The 22773-nt window shown below is 43.4% G+C and overlaps 3 protein-coding genes across 4 annotated transcripts in view; 1 reads left to right on the top strand and 2 right to left on the bottom strand.

Annotated features, from left to right (window-relative positions):
- Positions 1–3: 3 nt before the first annotated feature.
- On the bottom strand, positions 4–4280 carry LOC118513589 (stress-activated map kinase-interacting protein 1). 2 transcript variants are annotated; one of them, XM_036059569.1, is made up of 2 exons: positions 3689–4280; positions 4–3569 (listed from the first exon to the last, which is right to left on the bottom strand). In XM_036059569.1, the coding sequence occupies exon 2, from the start codon at positions 3566–3568 to the stop codon at positions 1907–1909; it is 1662 nt and encodes a 553-aa protein (XP_035915462.1). In that variant the 5' UTR covers position 3569; positions 3689–4280; the 3' UTR covers positions 4–1906. The 2 variants fall into 2 exon arrangements, with proteins under 2 accessions (XP_035915462.1, XP_035915463.1); XM_036059570.1 differs by having other exon boundaries at positions 3946–4280.
- Positions 4281–4482: 202 nt separating this feature from the next.
- LOC118513586 (cyclic AMP-dependent transcription factor ATF-6 alpha) lies at positions 4483–8054 on the top strand. Its single transcript, XM_036059555.1, has 4 exons — positions 4483–4768; positions 4846–5831; positions 5896–6062; positions 6132–8054. The coding sequence occupies exons 1-4, from the start codon at positions 4750–4752 to the stop codon at positions 7255–7257; spliced, it is 2298 nt and encodes a 765-aa protein (XP_035915448.1). The 5' UTR covers positions 4483–4749; the 3' UTR covers positions 7258–8054.
- Positions 8055–19304: 11250 nt separating this feature from the next.
- LOC118513579 (crossover junction endonuclease MUS81-like) overlaps positions 19305–22773 on the bottom strand; it is a 108045-nt gene continuing 104576 nt past the window's right edge. The window contains exon 4 of the transcript XR_004906487.1: positions 19305–19800. The gene's annotated coding sequence lies outside the window, so the exon portion shown is untranslated. The remainder of the gene's footprint in view (positions 19801–22773) is intronic.

The raw sequence follows: 22773 nt of genomic DNA, 5'->3' as shown, positions 1-22773 counted from the left end.
CAATTTTGTTTGAAGAGAATTTTATAGATCTTTAAATGTAACGCCTTCCACACGCTTTACTCAATACTTACAACTGATTGTTATCTATGCTTGAACCGGAGCTGAAGGCTCTCGCAGCTTCCTTTTTTTTTTTGAGAACAACTGCCCGATATATGCCTGTTCTCATTCCCTTTGCCTTGCTGCACCGAACATATATGTACGTAGGAAACAATGGGAAAAACTTTCAAACTGCACCGTTACAATGTGTGTGCACCCTTGCACTGCAGCACGTCAGGAACTTGTTTGAACGCATCAACGCAACCTGATATGGTTCACCCGGCTAATTAATATGTTTTCATTGCTGCAGCCTATAAATTTATAAAATAATCCTTTTTTTTGCAGAAATAAACGCAACATAAAATACATCTCATCTTAAGCGCATTTGCTGCTGTACCTATATCCTTACAGAAGCGATTGTTGACCGATCGGATGCTGTCCGCGGATAAAGTGGCAAAACAGTTTACCTTGAAAAGCGCACGCCGTTTAGAAATATGCTTACCGCAAGTGTAACTAAGGATAGAGATAAATAAGTCCTGCGGATGGTGCACTATACATGCAAGCCTTGAGGTACCTCCCTGGCCACTCCGTCTTACACGCTAATGCTTCATTAATCCTAGCTGCTTAACTAATCTCTGTCTAACGGCTAAAGGAACACATTGTTTCACATTTATATATTATTTCTGCCCTTTTATCGTAAACCAATCGAATAAACTAGAGGACGAACAAATCAAACCGGGCGCGAAATCGAAGTTGCTAAGAACGCCCGACTCCGGCCAAACACCACACCGATTCGAACTATTGCTCCCTTCGCCTATCGCTTAACTGCCTAATGAACATTTAATAAACCATTCCGATTCTGATCGGGCCGGTTGAAGGATCGATTATTCGCATTATTGGTTCGACTGTAGACTAAGGATGCGCGCGTGTGGATAAAGGCAACAGCACGCGATAAGCTGAACACGTTGACTGGTTTGTTTTGTAGTGTACTGTACTGTTTCAAAGTAATTGTAAGTGTTTGCTGCTTTTGCTGCTTAGCGCTACCATTCGTGATTGTACGCAAACGCTGAACATTTGCATAATTGTATATTGATAAAACCAAAAATAAAAGTCTATCAAACAACAAGAAAGGAAATCTAAATTGCACTATTATTACCAACGCCACCGGCATTCTGGCTGTGGCTGCAAATCGCACTGACTATTTACTTAACGCTGTTTTTGTGAATGTTGTTTGTTGCTGCATTAACGCTGGCTGTGAATTGGCTATCATCTCGGTATCTCGGTAAAGTATAGTCTATTGAGTCTTGTTGGCTTGCTTTTCTTTTCAATGTGTGTATACAAGGAATTTCCGATCCGTGGCATGATCGCGTAAAGCAGGGCACAGAACACGCAAGCCCGGAATCGTGAAGATTCGGGATTCGATAGTCAAGCATACGAGTGGCAGAAACGCTTGCTTTACGGTACGTTGAACGGTGCATTTAAGAAAAAAGGTGTAGCTGAGAGGAAAGATGCAAAAAATATACATATAAATATTAAAGCTTGTATGACCATGTTTCGTACGTACTAAAAACTATCGTGGGATGATTTTATGCAACCCGTAAAGCAATCGAAATATCGCCCGACGATCGAATTTGCCACTGCCTCTGCACGATCATGCCCACTACCATCGGAAACGAGCGGATCGGTGATTAATTTTTCTGGTTGGGAATGGATTGAATAAATAGCTCTTTTCCATTAATTTTCTCTCCTCCGAAACTCGACTGAAATGTGTCCTGTGTCCTACGCACACAAAACACACACACATATAAAATGGCAGTAATGTTAGGTAAATGTTCTTCTCCTCTCTCAACTTACGCGAGTTCTGTAGCTACTACGCACTGGATGGTGGCTTAAATTTACCGCGCCGTCGCATATATTCGCGCCGGATCGGGCTTAACCGCACCTCGAGAATGTTGTTCACCTTCTCCACGATCTGTTCCGCCATGTCGGGCGTAGTTTCTATATCGTAATGCTTAAAAATGACCGGTCCCTCGGTATCACCGCTCACGACGTTACCGGCACAGTACACCAACCGCAACACTGCTTTCGAATGTTTTCGATCCACTATGCTGCAGGCGGCTACCGAATCCATCGTATGGCAGGCCGGCTTTTGACGGCTCCAGAATTTGCTCGGGTTGTGCGGTATCGGATCAATTTCGAACCGGTCCCCGGAAATGCCCAGCTGAACCTCCGTCTTGAGCCGTGATTTGTGTAAAATGTTCACCTGGAACGTTCGGTACAGCGGAGCTTCAATCTTCGACGTGTGGCCTTTGATGCGGTCCAGATCTTCCTTCTGCTGGTTGCTGATGCGAGGCAATGTGCTCCTACCGTCGCCGCTTGTCTGCTGCGATCGCTGCTGCACTGGAGAGGATGCTCCAGTGGGTTCCGATTGCTGCTTTACCAGTTTCATTGCACTGGCGGGTGTCGTGGTTGGGGCCGTGGCGGATGTTGGTGTCGTCAGGCTCGTGCTCCATTCCGTGCTGAACGCCTGGAAGCGGAGCGATTGACCACTGGAGCTGGTGGGTAGGACGGGCTGCTGGTTTACACTTGTCGCGAGCTGTCGCTCCGCCATTACGAGGTGCGTGAAGCGAAACTTCGAACACGGTTCGTTAATGTCCAGTGGAGGAAAATCCATGTCCAGCTCACCGTCCTCCTCCGTCATGTAGAGACCGTAGTGGCGCACGGAACGCAGTTCTACGGCAGGGTTCGCGATCGTGCATTTGTAGCAAATCAGCCCGATAAAATCCTGTATTTTGGCAGTGGCTAGTACACATATAGGCAACGGAAAGGCACGCTGCTCCTCCGGGAGGGCGGGAACGAATACTTTAAACGTGCGCACGGGCACCTCGATGTGGCCCGTGCCATCGAACTTGGCGTACTGGAGAAACTGGTTCTGCGGTAGATTGGGCAATGCGTTCATTTGTTCGGTGAGCGTGGAGCTTAACCGCTTGGCAGACGATGGCTCGCGCTCCAACGAGGATGTGGATCGACGGGTGAACAATTGATCGCTGTCATCGTCTTCCTCCGATTGCTGGACGGAACTATCGTCCAGCTTGACGCTCTTCGTCAGTGACGCCATTATACGGGCGAGCTCGAGCTTTTCCAGCTTCTGCGCTGTATTCGAACGCTGCCGATGGAATCCACTGTCCTGATCCATCTGTATATCGTACGACTGTGATAAAGTGTCCGCATCTTCCTCATCCGTGTCATCGAGGCCCGGGTACGAGTAGAAGTACTGAAAGTCCACACCGAACCGTTCGTCTTGCAATCGATCGATGCCGGGAGAGTCATCGCTATCGTCATCTTCCACTGTAGTGTCGGGTTTGGGAATTTGTTCAGCATTTCGCGCCTGTGTCTCTCGAAATCGTTTCGCAAACTGTAGCGGCATGTCCTCCATCACCATCACCGTCTCACTGACACCGGTATCGTCAGTGGAGATGAAGGAGTTCCGGATGTGAGACAGCAGCCAGTGAGCATTGTTGTATGTCGCCATACTGAAAAGGGGGAAGCAAACCGTCCGTTAGTTGGTAGGCGGAAAGCCGACGAGACGCGACACAAGCACAAAGCTAAACACGATCAACGGTCGCGGGGCAGTAGGCCGTTGCAGCCGTACCTGAGAAGCCAATAATGGTTAGCTTTGCAACTACTCTTCGTATGGCGCAGTGGAAGACAAATGAGGATGAGACTGCGTACCACGCATTGGCGGCACGCGTTCGCGACACACGATGTCTTCCGTGATTATCTAAGTTTAGCCCTCATGGTGCTCTCATTCCCAATTTTAGGATGCGGCCCGGGGAGGTGCGTACGCTGCTGCTTTGACCGTTGATGGTGGCGGGTTGAAGGAAGGTATTTAGTGCACGCAATACAAACCCTGGTACTGCTTCTGCTTTCGGACTGGTAGGAACAACATTCCCCACACATTCTCATCGCTATCCATGCATTCATCTATCCCCGGGGCTGGTTGCGCTGGGCCAGCAACGGGTCCAAGTCGTTTGTTTACGTTTCGCCATCATGATTAGCACTCTGCAACGAACAATGCGCAAAACAAACCACACAAGAAGGAGCACACGCTATCGCTTCAGTAGAGACGGAATACGGCGGCTACAGTTTAAATTTTCTTTGAAAATAAGATGCCGAAACAACCAGCTCTACAAAAAAAAACACAACATTGACCACCATGTTTGGTAGTTTGACGTTTGACAGGAGTTCAAGATGATGCTGTATGTGTTGTTGTTCTTTTCGATTCTCGAAAAGTGGTTGTAAATTCAAAATATTCAAAACATTCACAACTTCTTCAATTGATTTATATTAAATAAGTCGGATTTTGAAGAGAAACAACAACTTTTTATTATATATTTTTATGAATTTTAACTAAACTGTTTAAGCAATACGGCCAGGCCGTTCTTTATGAATAAAAAAAAAAAAACTAAGCTGTTCAATATGTTTTGCCCTTGACAAAAAACCCTACAACAGCTCGCATTTTGACAGTAGAATTGTGATGACAACAGAAGAAGAGAAAAACACACACAAAAGATAAATCATCAATAGCCGACGAAAACTCACAAATCGCGAGAACGCAATTTTTTGGCCTGTTTTGTAAGTAAAAGTTGGACAAACCGGGATAATGACTATCGTATAAAACACTGCTGATTAACTAGATCATATTGCTACACGATGGAAACACCGTTTGAAGGTCAGTTACCTTATTTTCGCCTCGTAGGCTTCTCTCCACTTCTCTTCAATTTGTTACTTTCAATTTCGATATTTTAGGAGGTGATGTTTTCGACCTATCGTTGGAAGATGAGTACCTTTCTCCAGCGATGTTCGATAGTGTTCCCCTATGCGCGGGGTTCGATGATTTCGTATCGAATGAATTCCGGCCTCAGACGAACCAATCCAGCTACATGAATACAGTCAACGCGTTTGGAATGGACGAGTCGGACAACGGGAGCTATGGCGCAATGATCAATCCCGACGACTTCCTGAACGATGTTTCGTGCGATTCATCGCACTCGCTTTCTAATCGCAATACCCCATCACCATCCGATAGCCAGAAAAGTTACGATTCTGTGCCTTCGTCCGGTGGGTTTGACCGGTGCCACGTCGTACCGATGCATTTGGACAGTCCACCCATTTCACCACCAGCATCGACCATTTCGACGGATAGTACGAGTACGGTGCAGTCTAACAGTGGGCCCCGTCGTTTGAAAATCACCCCTAAAAGTATCAGTTCCTCGTCGAGCAGTACTAAAACGATCACCAAGAAAACGATCGTTCTGTCGGCGAAGGATTATCGTGCGCTGTTGGCAAATATGCAACGGCAACCATCGAGCAATACGATCATTCTAAAAGCAACACCAACAAACAAACTCCCTATTGGAGCTACGGCTGTGAAACAACCATTGCCAAATGCACCGCACGCGGTAAAACAGGAAGCACCCTTCGTTTTACCGAAGCCAACGGAAATCGTTAGGAAGGAGGAATCAAAGCATGAAACTACACCACCGGCAGCTATAAAAGAAGAACCTACCTGTCTGCCTGCCAAAAGTTTTAGTCCACTTACCGTGCCTATGATGCTTGCGGCAGGAACCAGCCTCAAAGAGCATACCATCGACGAGAAGCTGCTCAAAAAACATCAACGCATGATTAAGAACCGCCAATCAGCTTACGAATCGCGTCAAAAGAAGAAAGAGTATGTTACCTCGTTGGAAGAAAGGCTCGATCAGCTATCCAAAGAGAATCAGCAGCTTAGGGTGGTATGTATTATTCTACATTAGGGAAAACCTCATTTTAAACGGGTTCGCTCTTTCTCGCCCACAGGAAAATGCAAATCTTTTGGAAAGGTTGAAAATGCGCTGCACTTGCGCAGCCAACACGCTGCTAGTGGGACACTCATCCGGGAAGCAGGTGACACCAACTGCCCGCAAGAATGCGGCGATCGTGTTGGCCATGTTGTTTATGGTTTCCCTAAATTTTTATCCTATCGGGTAAGTCATGCAAACGAATCTATTTTCGGTTTGATTGAATTAAATAATCTTTAAAAATCTGTTTTGCAGCAATCTTCTTACTAACAACGATCGTGTAGAGCTAAATCAAATGTCCGCTAACCGGGAGTACCATTCCCGTGGACTCCTGTGGATAAATGAGTCTAGTAAGCCGAACGACCGCAGTCGATCCAAGCCCTTCCGCGTTAACTTAACGGCGATCGATGAACTGGAAAAGGAAGACTCACTCGAAACGACGTTACCCGCCACCGAGTGTCCTTTCTACGTAAATCAAACGGAAAACATACGACTAGCGAGCGAACTCCGGCGGTGGATTGGAGAGAATGGTTACAAAAATCTTACCGACGGCAAGGGCCAAGCGGACGTTACCATTGATACGTTTGACAAAATGTTCCGCCTGAAGGATACGATCGATTCCATCTATCAGCACATGAAAGACATTAGCCTGCAGATGAAGACGTACGAGCGTCGGCAAAAGCTAGCCCTGAACGGAAAGAAGTTGGCACGCAATCGGCAGCGTAAGGCTGTATCCGGAGCGCGGGAAGTGGTTTCCTACCGCGGAAAAGTACCAAACCAACACGAGCTTGATCTGTACTATCCCAAGGTGCACGTGAAATATGCGGAATTTTTCGAAGAAATCGGCCGCCGTGATGATACATTCTATTTGGTGTCATTTAGCGAGGAACACCTGCTGCTGCCTGCTCTGGCTTACAACAAAACCAACCGACCACGGATGTCGCTGATGCTACCAACCGTGACCACACCCGGTACACCGATGAGCAACGGAACGAATCGATCGGACAAGATAACGCTCATGCAGATCGACTGCGAGGTGATGAACACATCCGTCATTCAGATACGCGAAAAAATGATACCGGGAGACTTACGACCCGGGCAGGGCAGTGAAACACCGAAGGGTGGATCGAGTGGTTATGGCAGTCGTAACGCAACTAATGCCGAAGCGAACGGGCATCGTTCTAGCGGCAGGGCCACTGGTGCAAGCTCGACGGGTAGTCGATTAGTACGCAGCAATTCATCCACTACGACTCATGCCACGGACGGTGTGGAGGAAATTCACCAAAAGCAGGACAGTGTACAGCATCAGCATGTACCGATTAGGCCGTTCTTTGTGGAGCGCATGAACGAACATCTGAAGAGTGAACATCATGTAAACTGAGCTTCATGCTGTAGTTGGAAGTGGACAGAGCATGCATTTAGAGACTCCTTTTAAGCAATAAGTTATCGCAGTCGATCTCAACACGGAAGGAACATTTGAAACTGAGTGGTGTAATCCACATGCCTAACACCTGCTTAACTTGCGCTATTTAATCTTTAGCTTATTATTGACTGTTTTTGTTTTGGGAACGATATCATTGCACGAATGTTTACTGGTGTTGTTAGGTTTCGAACTGGTTACTGATTCGTTTTCCATTCATTCCACATTGTTACTATGTAAACGCAATTTTCTTCTTTTTTACTGTTTTGTTGTGGCATATTAAAAAGCAACGACGTCATGAGAGCAAAGGACGTCATGAACGTTTTTAATTGCAATATTTAACATAAGTAATCGACTGCAAACACCTACAGGCAGCGCAAATAGGTAGTACATCTAGATAGTTAGAACTAAACCATGTTTAGGTGCAATCGTAGGTAACATAGTACTTTAATTAAAGTTAGCAATTCTTCTTGATAAAGTTTGCATTTGGAACACATATCTGTGTTAACCATAGAGCAATGGCCAATATGAATTTCTTTACCTTTTCGGCATAATGTAAACGTAGACTGACACTACTAACTATCGATCAGTTTGAAAAAAAAGCAACAAACGAAAGATCTTCAAACAACAATTCAGTTTCTAGTGTTGCGTGAGTAATGTTGTTTTCTTTTACATAGTATACCGCGTATTTTAGTGATCAATGTTGTAAAACTGACTTTTTCTTTGAATAAAATAAATCCAACAGCTGGAATAATGAAGCAGGTTTGATCGGAGATTTTTTAAATTACAATTATGGTTAAAGAACTAATATCGATTACGCTCGTACTGGGCATCAGCTGTTAACACGAAGGTTTTTAAATCCTATCCAGGGTGTCAGTAGTAAACGAAGCCAGAAATGGCTGATTGCAGTGTCAATCAAAGATCAGAGGGTCGAGGCTAGAGGACGGATTCTGCTGTTTACTACTTAATTACTTATCCGACGCAACAACCGCTCTTGGCCTTGGCCAACAATCCTGGACGGCCTCCAATGGATGGCCTAACAGGACTTTACGGCCCGGGTTGTCCGGTGTCATTCTCATGGTCTCTGCTGTTAATTATTGGAAGGAGTCATGCGAAACGCAGGCTTCAACATCTATGACATGATTTTCTTCATGTCTGCCAATTACCTTATCGAGGGTCAAAGTTTCGGAATGAGGAGATCTAGCCTTACTGCCTTACTTACTGTCCACGAACTTCTGCGATCCAGAAGTATCCGAGAAAAAATAACCCTCGAAATGCACGATATATTGCACACTGGCAATATATCATCGATCATCGAGGCGATCCAGTCTCATCACAAGGCAGAATCAGGATTCAAATCCCATCCAGACCGACTCCCCTTCGTACGCAGGGCTGACTAACTTTGCTACGGGTAAAATCAAGTCACACAGTGAGAGCCAGAATGTGGCAGGCCGAGGCCTCAAGAGGTTGGGTAGTTCCAAGGAAGAAGCTTCTCGTTACGACACGAACCTGTCGGAGATCGGATGCTGGTGCATTGGGTGGACTTTCCTGGAAATTTAGAGATCTGATCGTAGATCAGATCTACAAGATCTGCATTTTTTGTTTTATCCCTTGACATCAGCGAGCTTTTTAATTTTCAAGCATAAAAATCTACAAACGGTTGTCCTCAAGATAGTTTGGTTTTGCGTAATCAAACCATTATGATCGTGATCTTTATGCATCTCATTTTTAATCCAACAACAGCCCTGAGTTTGTTGAGAAAGTAGCAACATTTATTTTTATATTTTTTTTTTTTTATTCATAAAGAACGGCCTGGCCGTATTGCTAGAAAGTAGCAACATTAACGTATGCCATTATCAGCTTAGTTTTAGTGAGCATCCCTTCGACAAGACCCCAAAATGAAGGTCGTTTAATATCGGACCGAAATAAAAGCTAATGTTCAACCCCAACTTAAGCCGACCGTCGCCTTGCTAGGTGAAGTAGCAGCTAACTAATCGGGTTAACTGCCACCGGTAGATCCCTTAATCGTGAATCACAATCAGTGCTCCACTCCAACTAAGTCCGGTGCATCGAATTTCTGATGGGTGACAATACAGGTGGTGGTGGCCTCTTTCTTTCTCCTTGTCCCACCAAATTGACAGTTTGAAGGGCACACAGTAATAGCAGCACCAAAACCGATAATGGCAAACATTTGAGCTTAATCTGTAAGCTGGATAATTAATTCCGAACCCGGGCGCCATCGATGGCCACCCATGCAGTGCAACGGGGTGGCCTTCGATTCCCGGTGCCAAATGTTCACCCAGAAGACGAAGCAGAAGGGCAAGGTGTTGGAAATTTATGATCAACTTTGAGCTTGGCTAACGCCCATTTGTTTGCCCCGAAATGCCTCTTCGAATTAGCTCAGGGAAAAAGAAATTCTGGGCAGGGCTGTAAACTCATGCCGTGCGCGACGGGTTACGTTGAACGGGACGATGCGTTGTACTGTGGGGTGATGGGAGAGAATCACTTTTCGGTATATCGATCGAAATGGAACTCCGCGAGATGATACCAGTAGTAGTAGTCCCGTTTGGAATGTGTGACCCATTTTTTCATCCCGAGAAAAACCCGGCCACGGGGCTAATGCTTGCAGGTTGGCGGGCTGCTGTGCATGATCAATGTGAAGATAGTGTGAGAGTGTGTCGATCGTAATTACATTGCGCCGCTGCTGATAGCACAGGAATTCTTGTGCGATGCAAATGCAGGACAATAAGCGCTTCGGCAGCGGTTCGCGAACGCATGCGATTGATTGACAAGGAGTGTGTCAATAGGACTATGGAAGCGATGTGTGCGGTCTGACTTCATGGTGAATTTGTAACGCATAAGCTAGGAACTGGTTTGATCGTGCTTCAACGAATAAAAAGTTGGCAATACAAGTAACGCCATAAAATCGTTCTCGTTGATTTACATATGAAAAAGTAAATTTGTAAATCAAACAGTGTTTAAGTTAGAAAATTTGTTATTGATGAATTATGTATGTAAGAGACCAAGTAATTGAGAATGTGACTAAACACTTATCAAGTATTGCTTAACACGTATTGTTTAAAATAGAAATATTTATAATAATAAAATATGTATAAATACCTTATAAATATCCAGATATGCACAAGAGTCCTAGATGGGTTGATCATGTCTTGAGAATGCCACCGAACGGCTCACCCCGTGGAGTCCTGTGGGACAAAGGGGACCTGTTAGGTCCTGTATTGAGTAGAAGTGATGGGGTTATTGCGTCTCCTAGTACGGCCGAGAACCATCGACCGAAGACTTCATCAGCCCGCGAAACGATTTTAGCTCCTGACAAGTAGGAAGTGATAATTTAAAAAAAAACAGGAAAAAATAACGTTGGGAGCAACTTAAATGATAACTTCTTGTATGATTGAAATGAAAAAGAACAAATGAAATATTCAAAAAAATTAATGAAAATGCTCTTTTAGTCTTTTATTTTTACCCGAAGCAGAAAACGTGATTGGCGCACCGTGCGAAAATGCAACAGTTGCATAAGCAGGCCCCTTCCATTGCAGCACATCGGAATCGTCCTCATGTGCATTCATTCGCTACCTAGGAAGCTTTTCGCTCCAGAGGGCATTCTCCCGATCATCGGCACTTTGTCGCTTCAAGGGAAAATTAACGAGAGAGTAATTGGGCTACGAATGCTGCTACAGCAGCCAACGAGCCGTCGGGTGTGATCGTGGTAACGAGACCTGTCCGGGTGATCCGACAGCCCGACCATCACCATCCATCGAAATCAGTGCCATTCGAGGCAAAATGGTTAGAAGTAATTATTTTATTACAACCACTTCCAGCGAACCGATGCCTGCAGGGGGACCAACCTTCTAGTTGGTGCTTCCCACCAACGGATGGACAGTGGGAACGGTAGTGTGTCTTTAGGTCGGCTATAAACGGTGGAGTATTATGCTCTACTTGTTCTACGATCATAACCGTGTTGGTTGCATGACGTTCTGTTCGGCAAGAGTAGAAGTGTGGCTTTGTTTTATGACGGCCGTCGATATAGGTTAACGATAATACGACCGATTTTATATCAGAATGATTGAGATTGTAGATTTCATCCTTTGGTTTCATTATCTAGAATTGGAAACAGTAATTTGTTTTTTAATATTGTTTTTTTAATATTGTGTTTTGTTTGTTGTAGTTAAATATTAACTACAACAAACTGAAAATTGATATAATTCTCATTATATCGAGAACCACTAAAGAGAAAAATGTAAAAAAAATCTCTCGAGTATATCCAATCTTGCGTAACAAACATCTCTACTTCCATTCATCTATCGTGCGCTAATCTGTTCATCACCAACAATCGGTATAGTATTCATAAAAGAGAGCACCCATTAAAATGGGAGCAGCAAAGCCTGTATCGAGCCGCAAATCACCGCTTGGCCAAGATTGAAGATATTTATTGGGGAAAAATCGTTAAAAATGGCCAGGAAATCATGGCGCGATGGTTGAAGATAGAACTATCGAACTCTAATTCGCAACACAAAAACCCGACCCCCCCCTAAAACCCGGGGCCACACCAGTGTGATCGTGAGGCTGTGGAATGGTTAGGTAATAAAATTAAAATGGAATAAGGCACGGCACGGGTTTGCGGAAAGTACGAAACCATAAACGGTCCGGAAAACCGACAATTCTTTCGCCCCAAAAAAAAGCCCCTAACCGTCTCCTAGCCTGAGGAAGATGGAAATCTCGTAAATTTCAAAAATTTATTGATCTCACACATCGCTCGATCGTCTGCTTTGTAGTTTGGGTTTTGCCATCCGGTTACGGGGCGAACCGAATCCCTTATCGGGATGCAGCAATCGAAACTGGGCGAATGACTGGGCGATAAAACATGAAACTCCACGACTGTTCGTTCTGTGTGGCTCGTGTCGTTCGGTGGGCTAGTTCTATCAGGGAAATCTTGAATGTTCTTTCAGTTCAACCACCGGCGCGATGAGTTTGTCACAATCCCGTTCATTCCTGGAATGTTGGAGTTAGGTTTCGTCTAGAAAACGTTGTACGAAGGTTTCATCGACTGAGGATAGATTTTCAACGAGATAAGCAGCGTTCGGAAGCGGATGGATTAATATTCATCTCGGTTGCTGTAGCTGGGGATTGAGTAACGGCTAGCAAATAAAGGGAACAAAAACCTTGCCAATGTGAAGGTGTGGTAGGAAAATAAGGCTGGTGTCAAGTTGGTTTCAATTAATCTAGCATTTTTCTCCAATTAATTTTTCAATATTTCAAAACATTGATTTATTTTTAATACAAGCATTCTAATAAAAATAATTGCCCAACATTTATTATAGAAAGACGGGTAAAATCATGCCAAGAAAACCAGAAATGGCAGGCCAATAATGTGACGATGTAGTAGGGGATCTGGTGCATTGCTATACTTTTGGAACAATTTCCATAAGTCTTAGTTTACTTAAGTGTTTCACTGATATAAGAAAACGGTCAGGTTGTTCATACTTCTTAAAAACCTGAAGAAGGCTAAATAGATGTTACAATAGTCAAGTAAAATGTTTCAAATTCTTCCAGGAGCTTTGAAAAGATCTATACTGATTGTTGTTCTAGATCAGATCTGTTTTGAAAATATTGATAATGAAAAGTCAATCAAAAGCCTATTTTGCCTAACCTTATGGAAGAAATGACAGATTTCATGATTCCAAAATGAGTTCCTGGATGGATTTGGATGTCTGTCTCTCAGCAAATTTTGAACGATCAACAATTATTCTAAATCTCAGGGTAAAAGTAAATTTATTAATAAAACAATAAAACAACCCCAAGAATATTGTTGCTACTTTACCACTATCTCTTAGTACATTGACTTCAATGAAATACAAAAAGGTATCCATTTCAATCTTTAATTTGTTCGTAACTTTAACGTACACTCAATCACTTGGTGCGTGTGAACGTGCAATTGTAGTACAAATATGATGAGTATGGATGGAGCGTGCAACACGCAACACCTTATCTTATTTATAACCCGTCAAGGGAGTTGCAGTTGAGTAAATCCACTTAGTGTAAGATTAGCAAGCAGGCGATAAGGATGTTTATTAGTAAGTGAGAGCTAACATGAACTCAATAACTCTGCCGTCGTACGAAAGCTTGCGACTAATGGGCGGCAGCTAATGATTACTTACCTCTGAATATCCTCTAAGTATTTGTTGCAGATCAGTTGCTTGTCGGTTTAATAATAAGAAATACGTTCTTCTATTAGTGTGTTAGGGAAAAAATGAACAAAAATTCGAATATTTAGTCCAGAAAATTTATATTCCAAGAAGTGCAAAACACACAATTTCCTCTAGCTCTAATATTCAATCATCAGCAAGTTAATAGCATACCAAATCCACTTGACCCTGTAGACTTTCGGAAAAATGATTACTCTTTTTACAAGACTTTTCCCCAACACTTCGCGGTCGACTATACTCGCGCATCAATTAACGAAAAGCTCGCGCATTCGTGCGTGCGTTTCGTATTTCCGCGGAGGAGATGATAATTATGCTCAATTACCCACCACCCGATGTCGATGCCTATTTTCGAGAAATATGTGGAACAGAGCAAAGCCAAGATGGACCACGAGTGACCCATGCACTAGCGCAGTGAAGTGATCGTAAAGTGATCCACGAAGAACCCTTCCATTTTCGAAGGGTCTTTCTACCGATCGCGTTAAGTGCTGATAGGCTTTTTAATTCGCTACATTACAAATGGGTATTGGCAGCAGATTCTCCAGCACTGGCTGGCGGTTACATAGCTTCTGTTTGATGAAATTGAAACCGTTCAAAAGGAGGGCAATGAATAATCGGCCCCTATGCGAGTCCGGGGCTATGGATATCTAAGATTGCTGCAATAGCGCATCGCACAGCTCGCCACGACGGGATGAGAGTGACGATTTTTAAAATTAAACTGAGCCAAATTGACCCTCGAAACGTCCCGAGTTTTAGTTGGGTTGACCCTTTTTTCGGTTCGAGTGGTTTATTCTTGAAAACAAAAACAAAAACATGTTCCCTTCTCGATCGGCAAAGTCAGCCGGGTCCATCTTTTACAGATCATATATCAATTTGGCTCGTTACACACGCCGGTTTTCAACGTGGGCCGGCGGGGTTGATCGTACACGAAGCGCGTATAATTCGGTAGGTGGTTTGTTTATGAGGTGAATGGGGGCAATGAAAATGATCGCTTCCTTTTGTTTTGCTCTTGTCTTGTTTTAGCTCACTTTTCCTCTGCAATGGCTGCTGCTAAGTGATCCCGAGGGGAAAGTATTGTATTTCGATATGGGTCACGGTGAAGCTTATGGGGTTTCGGTTCGATAAGGGGTTATGGGGTTGTTTTTTTTTGCCCCGAATGGAAAAATGATATTACAAATTTTTGGCATTCGTTACAGGTTGGTTTTGTTTCACTTAACAAGTGCGTGACCGGCACATGGTGGAAAGTTTCGATTAAGAATAAGAGCATATTGAAGGTTGTTTTAAATGCCAGAAGAATAAGCTGCACTACATTACACAAGCAACGAAAAAGATCAATCGACTTAAATGAATTGGAAACCAATCGCTTTTATAGTTCAAAAGTACAGTTATGAAATATTAATAAAAATCTATTATTAGTCTGTTCCAATTTTCCTCAGTCGGTGCCAACACACATACACCCAACCACTAGTATTAACGTATTATTTTTAGGTCAAAATGCAATACTCATCTAACATCGATCGCAGGTTGAACGCAACATAATGAAAAGGCCACTGCACTAGGCTGGTGGGCAAAAGCAGACCAGGCCAGACTTTTTTGGTGCCTCCCGCTACAGGTCGGTTATGTTACTGCCGGTAGCCCAGACACGAATTCCATTAACTCGAGCCGGAAGCAGATCGTTTGCTGAGCTGTTATTGGAAACATTTATACTGCACCTACCCAGACTTTTTCCCAGGGTGCTGACTGGACTGCGAGCTGCTAGGTGAGCTACCACCCATCCGGTTACGGTGATCGGGTTAAGAGTTCGGCGGCCAGTGGGACGGATGATCGTTTTACCTTTTATTATTGGATGATGATATTTTTGATGGAAGTAATCGATGTTAGGGGAGCTGGAGAGTTTGTAAAGGCATCGAACGGACTAACTCGGTGTTGTTTTCCGCGTGTGCACTTGCCCAAAGTGGTGTTTAATGTTTGAAACGCGTTTCTTATTGATGAGAAGATCGCTCATCTGGTTGTGTAATAGTTATTAGGTTATGCAATAGGTTTGAATTTTCGGGACACTGGGTTCTCAGGCTTTTAATCTCCTCCAAGCTACTTCAGCAACTCTTAACCGGGAAGAACCGGAATGTTACTTAGAATATTGAATTTCTCAATAGAAACAGTTTGATCACTTTTCCAGGCTTCATCTTGGCGAAAGCTTTGTTCACTGTTCACACGAGGAAAGAAATTCAAACCTTCCCTGACCTCCTCATCCTCTTCGAAGGCCAACCTTGCCACCGTGGCGCTACTGTATTGCACCGGTCCTTTCTCCTGCAGACCGTGCCGTGCTGCACGTCAAAGCGTGATCCAAAAAACGTGTTGCGTGAAAGACTCACGTGCTCGGTGTACCTTGTGCACTCCATTAGCCGCGATTCACTTCGCCAAAGTAAACAAATCCATCCATCAGGTTTGAAGCGTAGTAGCCTTTCCGCTGTCATCGTTAGCTTCGATCTGTCAGCACCGCTGATGGCCCCTTGGTTTCCCTGGTGGCGAATTAGTTCGATGGACAGTGAACATGTGGCGATGCACGCATATGCAACCACGCACACAGTAAAGCTTCTTGGCTGGGTGTTTCGTTTGCGTTTTAGTAAATTAAACTTCCTTTTAGTTTTTTTTGTTCATCAAAGTTCCACTAGACACGCGCTTTACGCCTGTAATTTGCTCGTTTGAATGGGATTTTTGTTGGGAAGAAGAAAAAAAATGACGCCTTACCATCAAACTTATGCCCAGCAATGCATTCGATACAAGGTTGCTATGCGGAAGGACAACGGTGTGTTGGCGTCTTTTGCAGATCAGTGACTAATAATGGTAGCGTTGGTAGCATTGAGGTGGCGCAACTCTTGCGTTTCCCTTTTCGAAAGTCACGGTTCGTGGTGGTCTTCGAATGTAGATCAACATCATAATTCATGTGCGACTTCGTTTTTTTTTCTGCTTTACACTCACTTTTCTACTCATCTCGCGATGCAATCATCTCAAGGACAGTGACAGTGGTTTTCGGGTGCGAGGACACAGAAAATCGCTGTGTAATGTGTGACCATGTTTTTACTGTAACGAACTGGTTCTTTTGAAATGATTAACTCATTTCTGTATCATGAATTAATGATAACTAGTTAAATAACCACTACAAATACATAATCAGCCGTTCTACTATAAATGACACCTATTTTTACTGAAATTTTGTTATATTGACCGATCATATAACCAAAAAAGAGATGCAAGAATATGCTGAAGAAATATACTAAACAAACTTCTCGGAGGGAACTTGAATTTACAAAGTTGAAGTGGCCGGTCTTAAAACAGCTTTAGCAATAAAGACAGCTTTGACTAGAAAAAAAGTTTTTTTGTGCTGTAGCGGATATAGGAAGTTAGTAGGCAAATTATATTTAATCCTCGTTCTGGATACACACTGATCATAGACTTCAGACTGGTTTTGATTGGACTCCAGCGGAGAACAGAATTCAATAATAATACAGTCCTCGGAACTACGAAGCTTACTCATTCAGCCTCACCAGGCAAATAAAATTTTAAATTAGAACTTTGTCAAAGGCGTCAAGAGACTACGCTAAAACTTTGTACGTAATGCACGTAGCGATCATAAAATATTTCGCATTTATCTTCGATGGATTGCTTCAATAAGTTGTTTTTATATGACAATTTTTAGCAATACGACCTGGCCGTTTCTTATAAATAGAAAACTAAAGAAATATGACACTTTTTGTTATCATGTTAGCAATGATTACAAAATCTGTAAAATAGAAAGAGTAAATATTAATTTCGTAATTTGAGCAAGTCAACTGTGAATATTACTCCTTTAACACCTTTTAAAAGCGCTTTCTAAGTACAAAGGCAATTTAAACAGCCATCATGAGGCGATCCAGTTGCCGATCACAGATCTTCAGACGGTAGGACCGCGGGATTCAAATCCTGTCCAAACCGCCTTCCCGTACGACGGACTTGGCTATCCAGCTACGGGTAAAATTAAGTCACGGACAGCCAGAAATGGCAAGCCACAAGACCTTTCGAGCTTGTTCTTTCTCGCAGAAGAAGAAGCAAAAATCTTGCAAAAAATATCTTAAGCGAAATAAAAATGGACATATCTTTCTATTTTTAGCGAACGTTCTTAAACCAGCACTATTAGGGAAAGGAATTTTAATTTTATTACCAGGACTACATTCTTCCACTCTCCGTACGAAAGCATCGTGTCAATCTTAGTCAAGCACACACCAGTTCTAGATCGAGTTCTACCCACCTCATTAGCATAAGCTGCTAATATCTAATCGTTTGCCGGTTCACATAAACTCCGATGATTGAGGCGAAATTTGCAGTCCTGCTCGCTATCTCGTTCTTTCTCCCGGCCGACCGGTTAATATGAGAAAATGTCACAAATTATTTTAATGACTATGATATACATCTAACTTTTGTTCTAGTCGTGTATAATTTCATCACCGTCTTCCTTCGACTGACGGGACTTTGTCTTAGCACCTACGAGAAAAAAAAAACGAGACGAGATCGAGTCCGTACGATAAACAACAAAGTGTCATCGTAGGGTAAGAACGAAGGTCTATTAAATTTCAGGATAGCAATAAAAAAATTCTTCTCTCATAAGAAGTGAAAAAAACGCTTCTGCTGACCCTGGCAAACCAGCAAGCACCTTCGCGTTCTAACGCAATACTCACAGCAAGAGATAATGAGGTGTGCCGTTTTATCGTTTCCTTTCCGAAGATGTCTTGCGCCACGAGACATTGGTGGGACCCCCGGTTAGCGAACCCATTATTGGTGGAGCTGGTGGGGCGATTTTTTTCTCTCTCGCGTCTTTTCTCGACCCTTTTGTTTGACCTTCACATGTGTACGAGCAAAAAGTGTCTGCCCTTTCCCATTCCCAGGAAGGTCTGTCGGTGCAGGTTAAACGTCTAAGACCCACCCGGTGGTTATCGGACCGTGGTATTATAATTTTGTTGTTGTGTTTGTTAGGGAAGAGTTTATTTATGAAGCAGTTTTTGACAATCTTTCACATTTCCGGTTCGCTTCCGGAGGTCAGCGAAGCGATGCATTTTTTTGTGTTTTGGTTTTCGTTCGCGTTTTGTGGTTTGATCCGCTGTGGGGATGAAGGTCACCCTTGAAGGTAGGTGCATGGTAGGGTAGGATGACTGAAGATGATGATGCACCCTGGTTAGAGGTTGAATTCTTCGAAAGCGGTTTCATAGCGAACGAGGTTCGGCATCCCATGGCCAATGGGAACGCCTTGAAGAAATTTCATTTCATGGGAATTCGACTCGATCGATGCATCCCTGGCAAAAGCGCGGCAGAGCTCTATTCTTTATCCTTTGCCTTATTAGCCTTAAGGTAGGATACGGTCAGGTGATTAAGGATCCTTCACGGAAAGCTGATGCCTTCTTACATAACTCATACAAAGGGATAAGGAATAGAGGAATAGAGGATCAAAAAGAGAGAAAGGAATGTTATTAGGATGAATAGTTCATCCTTTTTTGGGTTTCGGAAAAGAAGGTCCCTGTTTGAGACGAATTGATGGTGCTGGTATTGCACTGTGAAGAGTGGTAATTGAAAGCACATCCCTGCTATTACAGGTTGAGTGATGAGTATTTATTGCCGAGAGTTTTGTATACGATTTGAAACATGGTCTGCTTGGCGCAAGCATGAGAATCTTTGTAAGGCTGCAAGATCAGATTGGAAAGGATATGTGTTACTCAATTTAGAAAGGATCATTAGATATTAATTTATGTGATGCTTGCTCTGGTTGTAGCAGATTGGTTTGATTCCTAGTCATTATCGAACCAAACAAGAATGTCAGTATAAAAAAAAACATATTCAATAAATTTATAGAATATCAATGTCCTACAGCCTTGAAGCTTTAATTATAGCTTTAGCAGAGTTGAGACTCATATTCTTATAACTGGAATTAGCAAAGCAAGACAATCAAAAACGAACCAAGAACATCATAAAAAAATCATCAAATATTTGCCAATTTCACGTGAGCTTCAATCAAACATCGGGTCCTTCAGCTCACCAGCTTACCTACGAAAAAACACAACCTGTTGCACTAATGACTTGTTGCCCATAATTATTGTTGGCTTCCCTAGGATCACTGTAGGCGGCCGCCGACTGGCTCTTCCCGCCCCCGAATCGTGCCTGCTCGTGGGCGTAGGATGTGAAAATTAATGGCTTCCTTTACGGGTCGGCACAAACCGTCGTGCAAGCATCAGCCCAGCCAGCCAACAAGAACAGGGAACTGGAAAAAGAACGAAATCAAAACGATTCGATAAGAACCCCTTTTATTGGGTGTGATGAAGCGAATTATGCGAATGGGAAAGATGGAAACCAACACAGGTAGCATTGGGCAACAAACATACCGCAAACATAACACCAAACATGCTTCACGATGGCGGTCACGGCATTAGACACAGAACGGTTCAACCGGAAAACTGGCTCTAAGAACCGTAAATTGGGTGATGGATTTTTATTCCATGCCGTGCCTTTTGTCTCCTCCTATCTTGTTCCTACGGCCTTTTTGTTTCCTAACCATTTTTCATCAGTCTGTAGGCCCGAAGGGATTCCTGTTCATCCCGTGGTTATGAGCATTTCGTTTTCTATTAATTGTTTTTCGTTGTACATCTTATCTACTCAGTTTCCCATAGCGAGCGCGCAGCAGAACGGATGAAAAGTGTGCTTTTTTCCTGTTTCGCTTTTAAAGCTGTGTTAGAAGAATTGGAAACAAATGGTAAATGGGTCGCCGAGATAGTTACTACATAAGGGTGATATTAAAAATAGGAACTTGGAAGAGATATGAGTGGCAAAAGGTTGGATCAGTGTCTGAAGTTTATCTTATGCTTTTTGCATATAAATAAAGGTTAACAAAATTGGCTGGCTTTGTTGGAGGAAATTCTCTTTCTCTTGCCCGTTTTTCCATTGCATAATTTCATGCACAGTCTACAAATCAAAGAGGGTCTCAAATATTAAACAACGCGCCCATCCCACCCATTAGCGCCATATTATGACGCTCTCGATTATTACGACAGTCAAACCATCCCTTCGACACTCCCGGTCGCATCGATTCGCCGGCAGTGCATTGTGCCAGATGCATCGATGGAAGAATGGTGCATCGAACTCGGGAAAGCGGTTCACTTTCGTTTGTTCCCTCGCGACCGCGCTTTGCCGGTGCATTACGCGTGCAATATGGCCTCCCTTATGCCACACGATGCATCGACCGATGGGAACGATGATTATCAACCGGTTCCGCGATAACAATGTGCCGATAATGGCGATGCTGCTGCTGCCGTTACACCCTTTACCTACACTGTGCGTCGGGTTGAATTGTCTTGCTCTTCTGCTTCGGAGATGATTCACCGTGGGGAGCGAACAAGAGAAAAAAATTGCTTTCAGTTTTCCCAAATGCAGCGAACGATTGGTACGAGGAACGATTCCTTCTGCACGGAGCGGTTGTGCATACGGTGAAACAATACGATGAGCAAACAAGATGAAGCTGTGCAGAAGGCTTGCAGTAGCAGCAGGTTGGAAGAAAGTTCGTTACGCATCCATTGATTTGGACAATGATGGAATGGGGTGCGTGCGGTTTGCTCATGTTAACGTCACGTTAAGTGACGCAAATGAAGGAAATTGCCGGCAGTTTTAACGGGCTGCTTAAGACGAGCGTTTGTTTTTCTTTTCCCAAAAATTAAAGTGAAGCATGGAATGAAGATGGTGGTTTTACCGTTCGGGCTCGGTTGTTTGATGAAGTAAATAGTTCGTTTGGGAAGAAGTGATTCAGTGTTTTGAAGCTGATTTTTTATATAATTCTACACCAAAACTCACCAACTAAAACACGCAAAAAAAACCCAGAGAATTAACATAGGTGGAGGGGTTTGTATTAAAAAAATTGCTATTACAAGTTAATTTAGCCGTGTTACAGGTCTACGCAACGTAGGTTCAAGGTATAGACAAACTGTATGGTGTATACAGAAGACTCTTTCTTCGCAAAAATTCTAGATCTCAAGATTCAGGTCCCAAAATCTCGAACTTCAAGATCCTGGATCCTAAGATACCGGATCCAAAAATGTCGGACCCCAAGATTCAGGTTACCAAGATCCCGAACCTCAAGATCCCTTATTCCTGATTCCAAAGTTCCAGATCCGAGATCCCAAACTCCAGCTTCCCAAGATCCTGGATCCCTATTTCCGGATTCCTGGATCCCGGACCCCGGATCTGGAGATATCCGATCCAGGATCTTTAGGAACGGAAACGGGATCCGAGGTGTAAGATACTTACTGCAACATCATCTGTTTCCAGCCCTCTAGCTAGTCTAACCAAGACGATTCTTGGTTTGATTATGTTAGGAACTGTAGTATCTTCAAGAATTAAATGTTATTTCAAACCACGCTATTTAGTTCTGAATACGTTGTTGCTTGTTAATTATAGAAAAAAATGTAGTTTTAAACCTGAATAATTTTCAATGCGACTCCTTAACCTGCTCAAAGTTTTTTTTTAATTAAAAATTGACAAGGTGTCCGTTCATCTTAAAATGCTTTAATTAACCCTCTAATTAGAATTTCTTTACTAGCACTCTAAACCAAGTAGCTACCTACGTAGACTCTCCCGGGCGTACCGTAACAATTTCCTTTGTTGTGTTGTGTGTGTGTGTGTGTTGTGTTCAGATACTGGCGATCCAAACGCTTTTCAAGTTCAAATTACTGTGCTGAACCTTAAACATTCTCTCGCTCCGTTTCGCTGCTATCTTGCACCCGTCATCGCCCGATTGTGTTCCGTTCTGGGCTGGTACCGGTACCGCTGAAGGGAAAACCATTCTCCCGCGACCTGCCCCGGCAAAGGTCATTTCACTTTCGATGCGCAATGGGGTAGGGAGGTTAGTTCGCTTTCGATCAAACGCATCAACCGGGCGAACGTTCACCGGCAGCGGCTGCCGTTGATTGATCGTCTTTGTTCTAGAACATTGATCCCGAGCAATAAGTGGGAAAAGCGAAGATGAACATGGTTCCAAAAAAAAGCGGAAGAAAAGAGCCTCGTTTGATAGAAGGTTAAGAAAGGAAAAAGCTTTTTTTTTATTTGTAACAACAGCAATTAGCTAGAAAGTAAAATACATTTCAAAAATTACCAATCAAGTTGATAACGTGATACGAGTTATGAAGTCTTGATAAGCCACGAGCTAAAGCACCGCATTGATGATGAACTACTTTCGCAACCATTTCCA

Source organism: Anopheles stephensi, chromosome 3, assembly GCF_013141755.1.
Source record: "Anopheles stephensi strain Indian chromosome 3, UCI_ANSTEP_V1.0, whole genome shotgun sequence".
In the NCBI taxonomy this organism is placed as follows: domain Eukaryota; kingdom Metazoa; phylum Arthropoda; class Insecta; order Diptera; family Culicidae; genus Anopheles; species Anopheles stephensi.
Note: the sequence above shows the minus strand (reverse complement) of the source record. Positions and strands in the feature narration are given on the sequence as shown.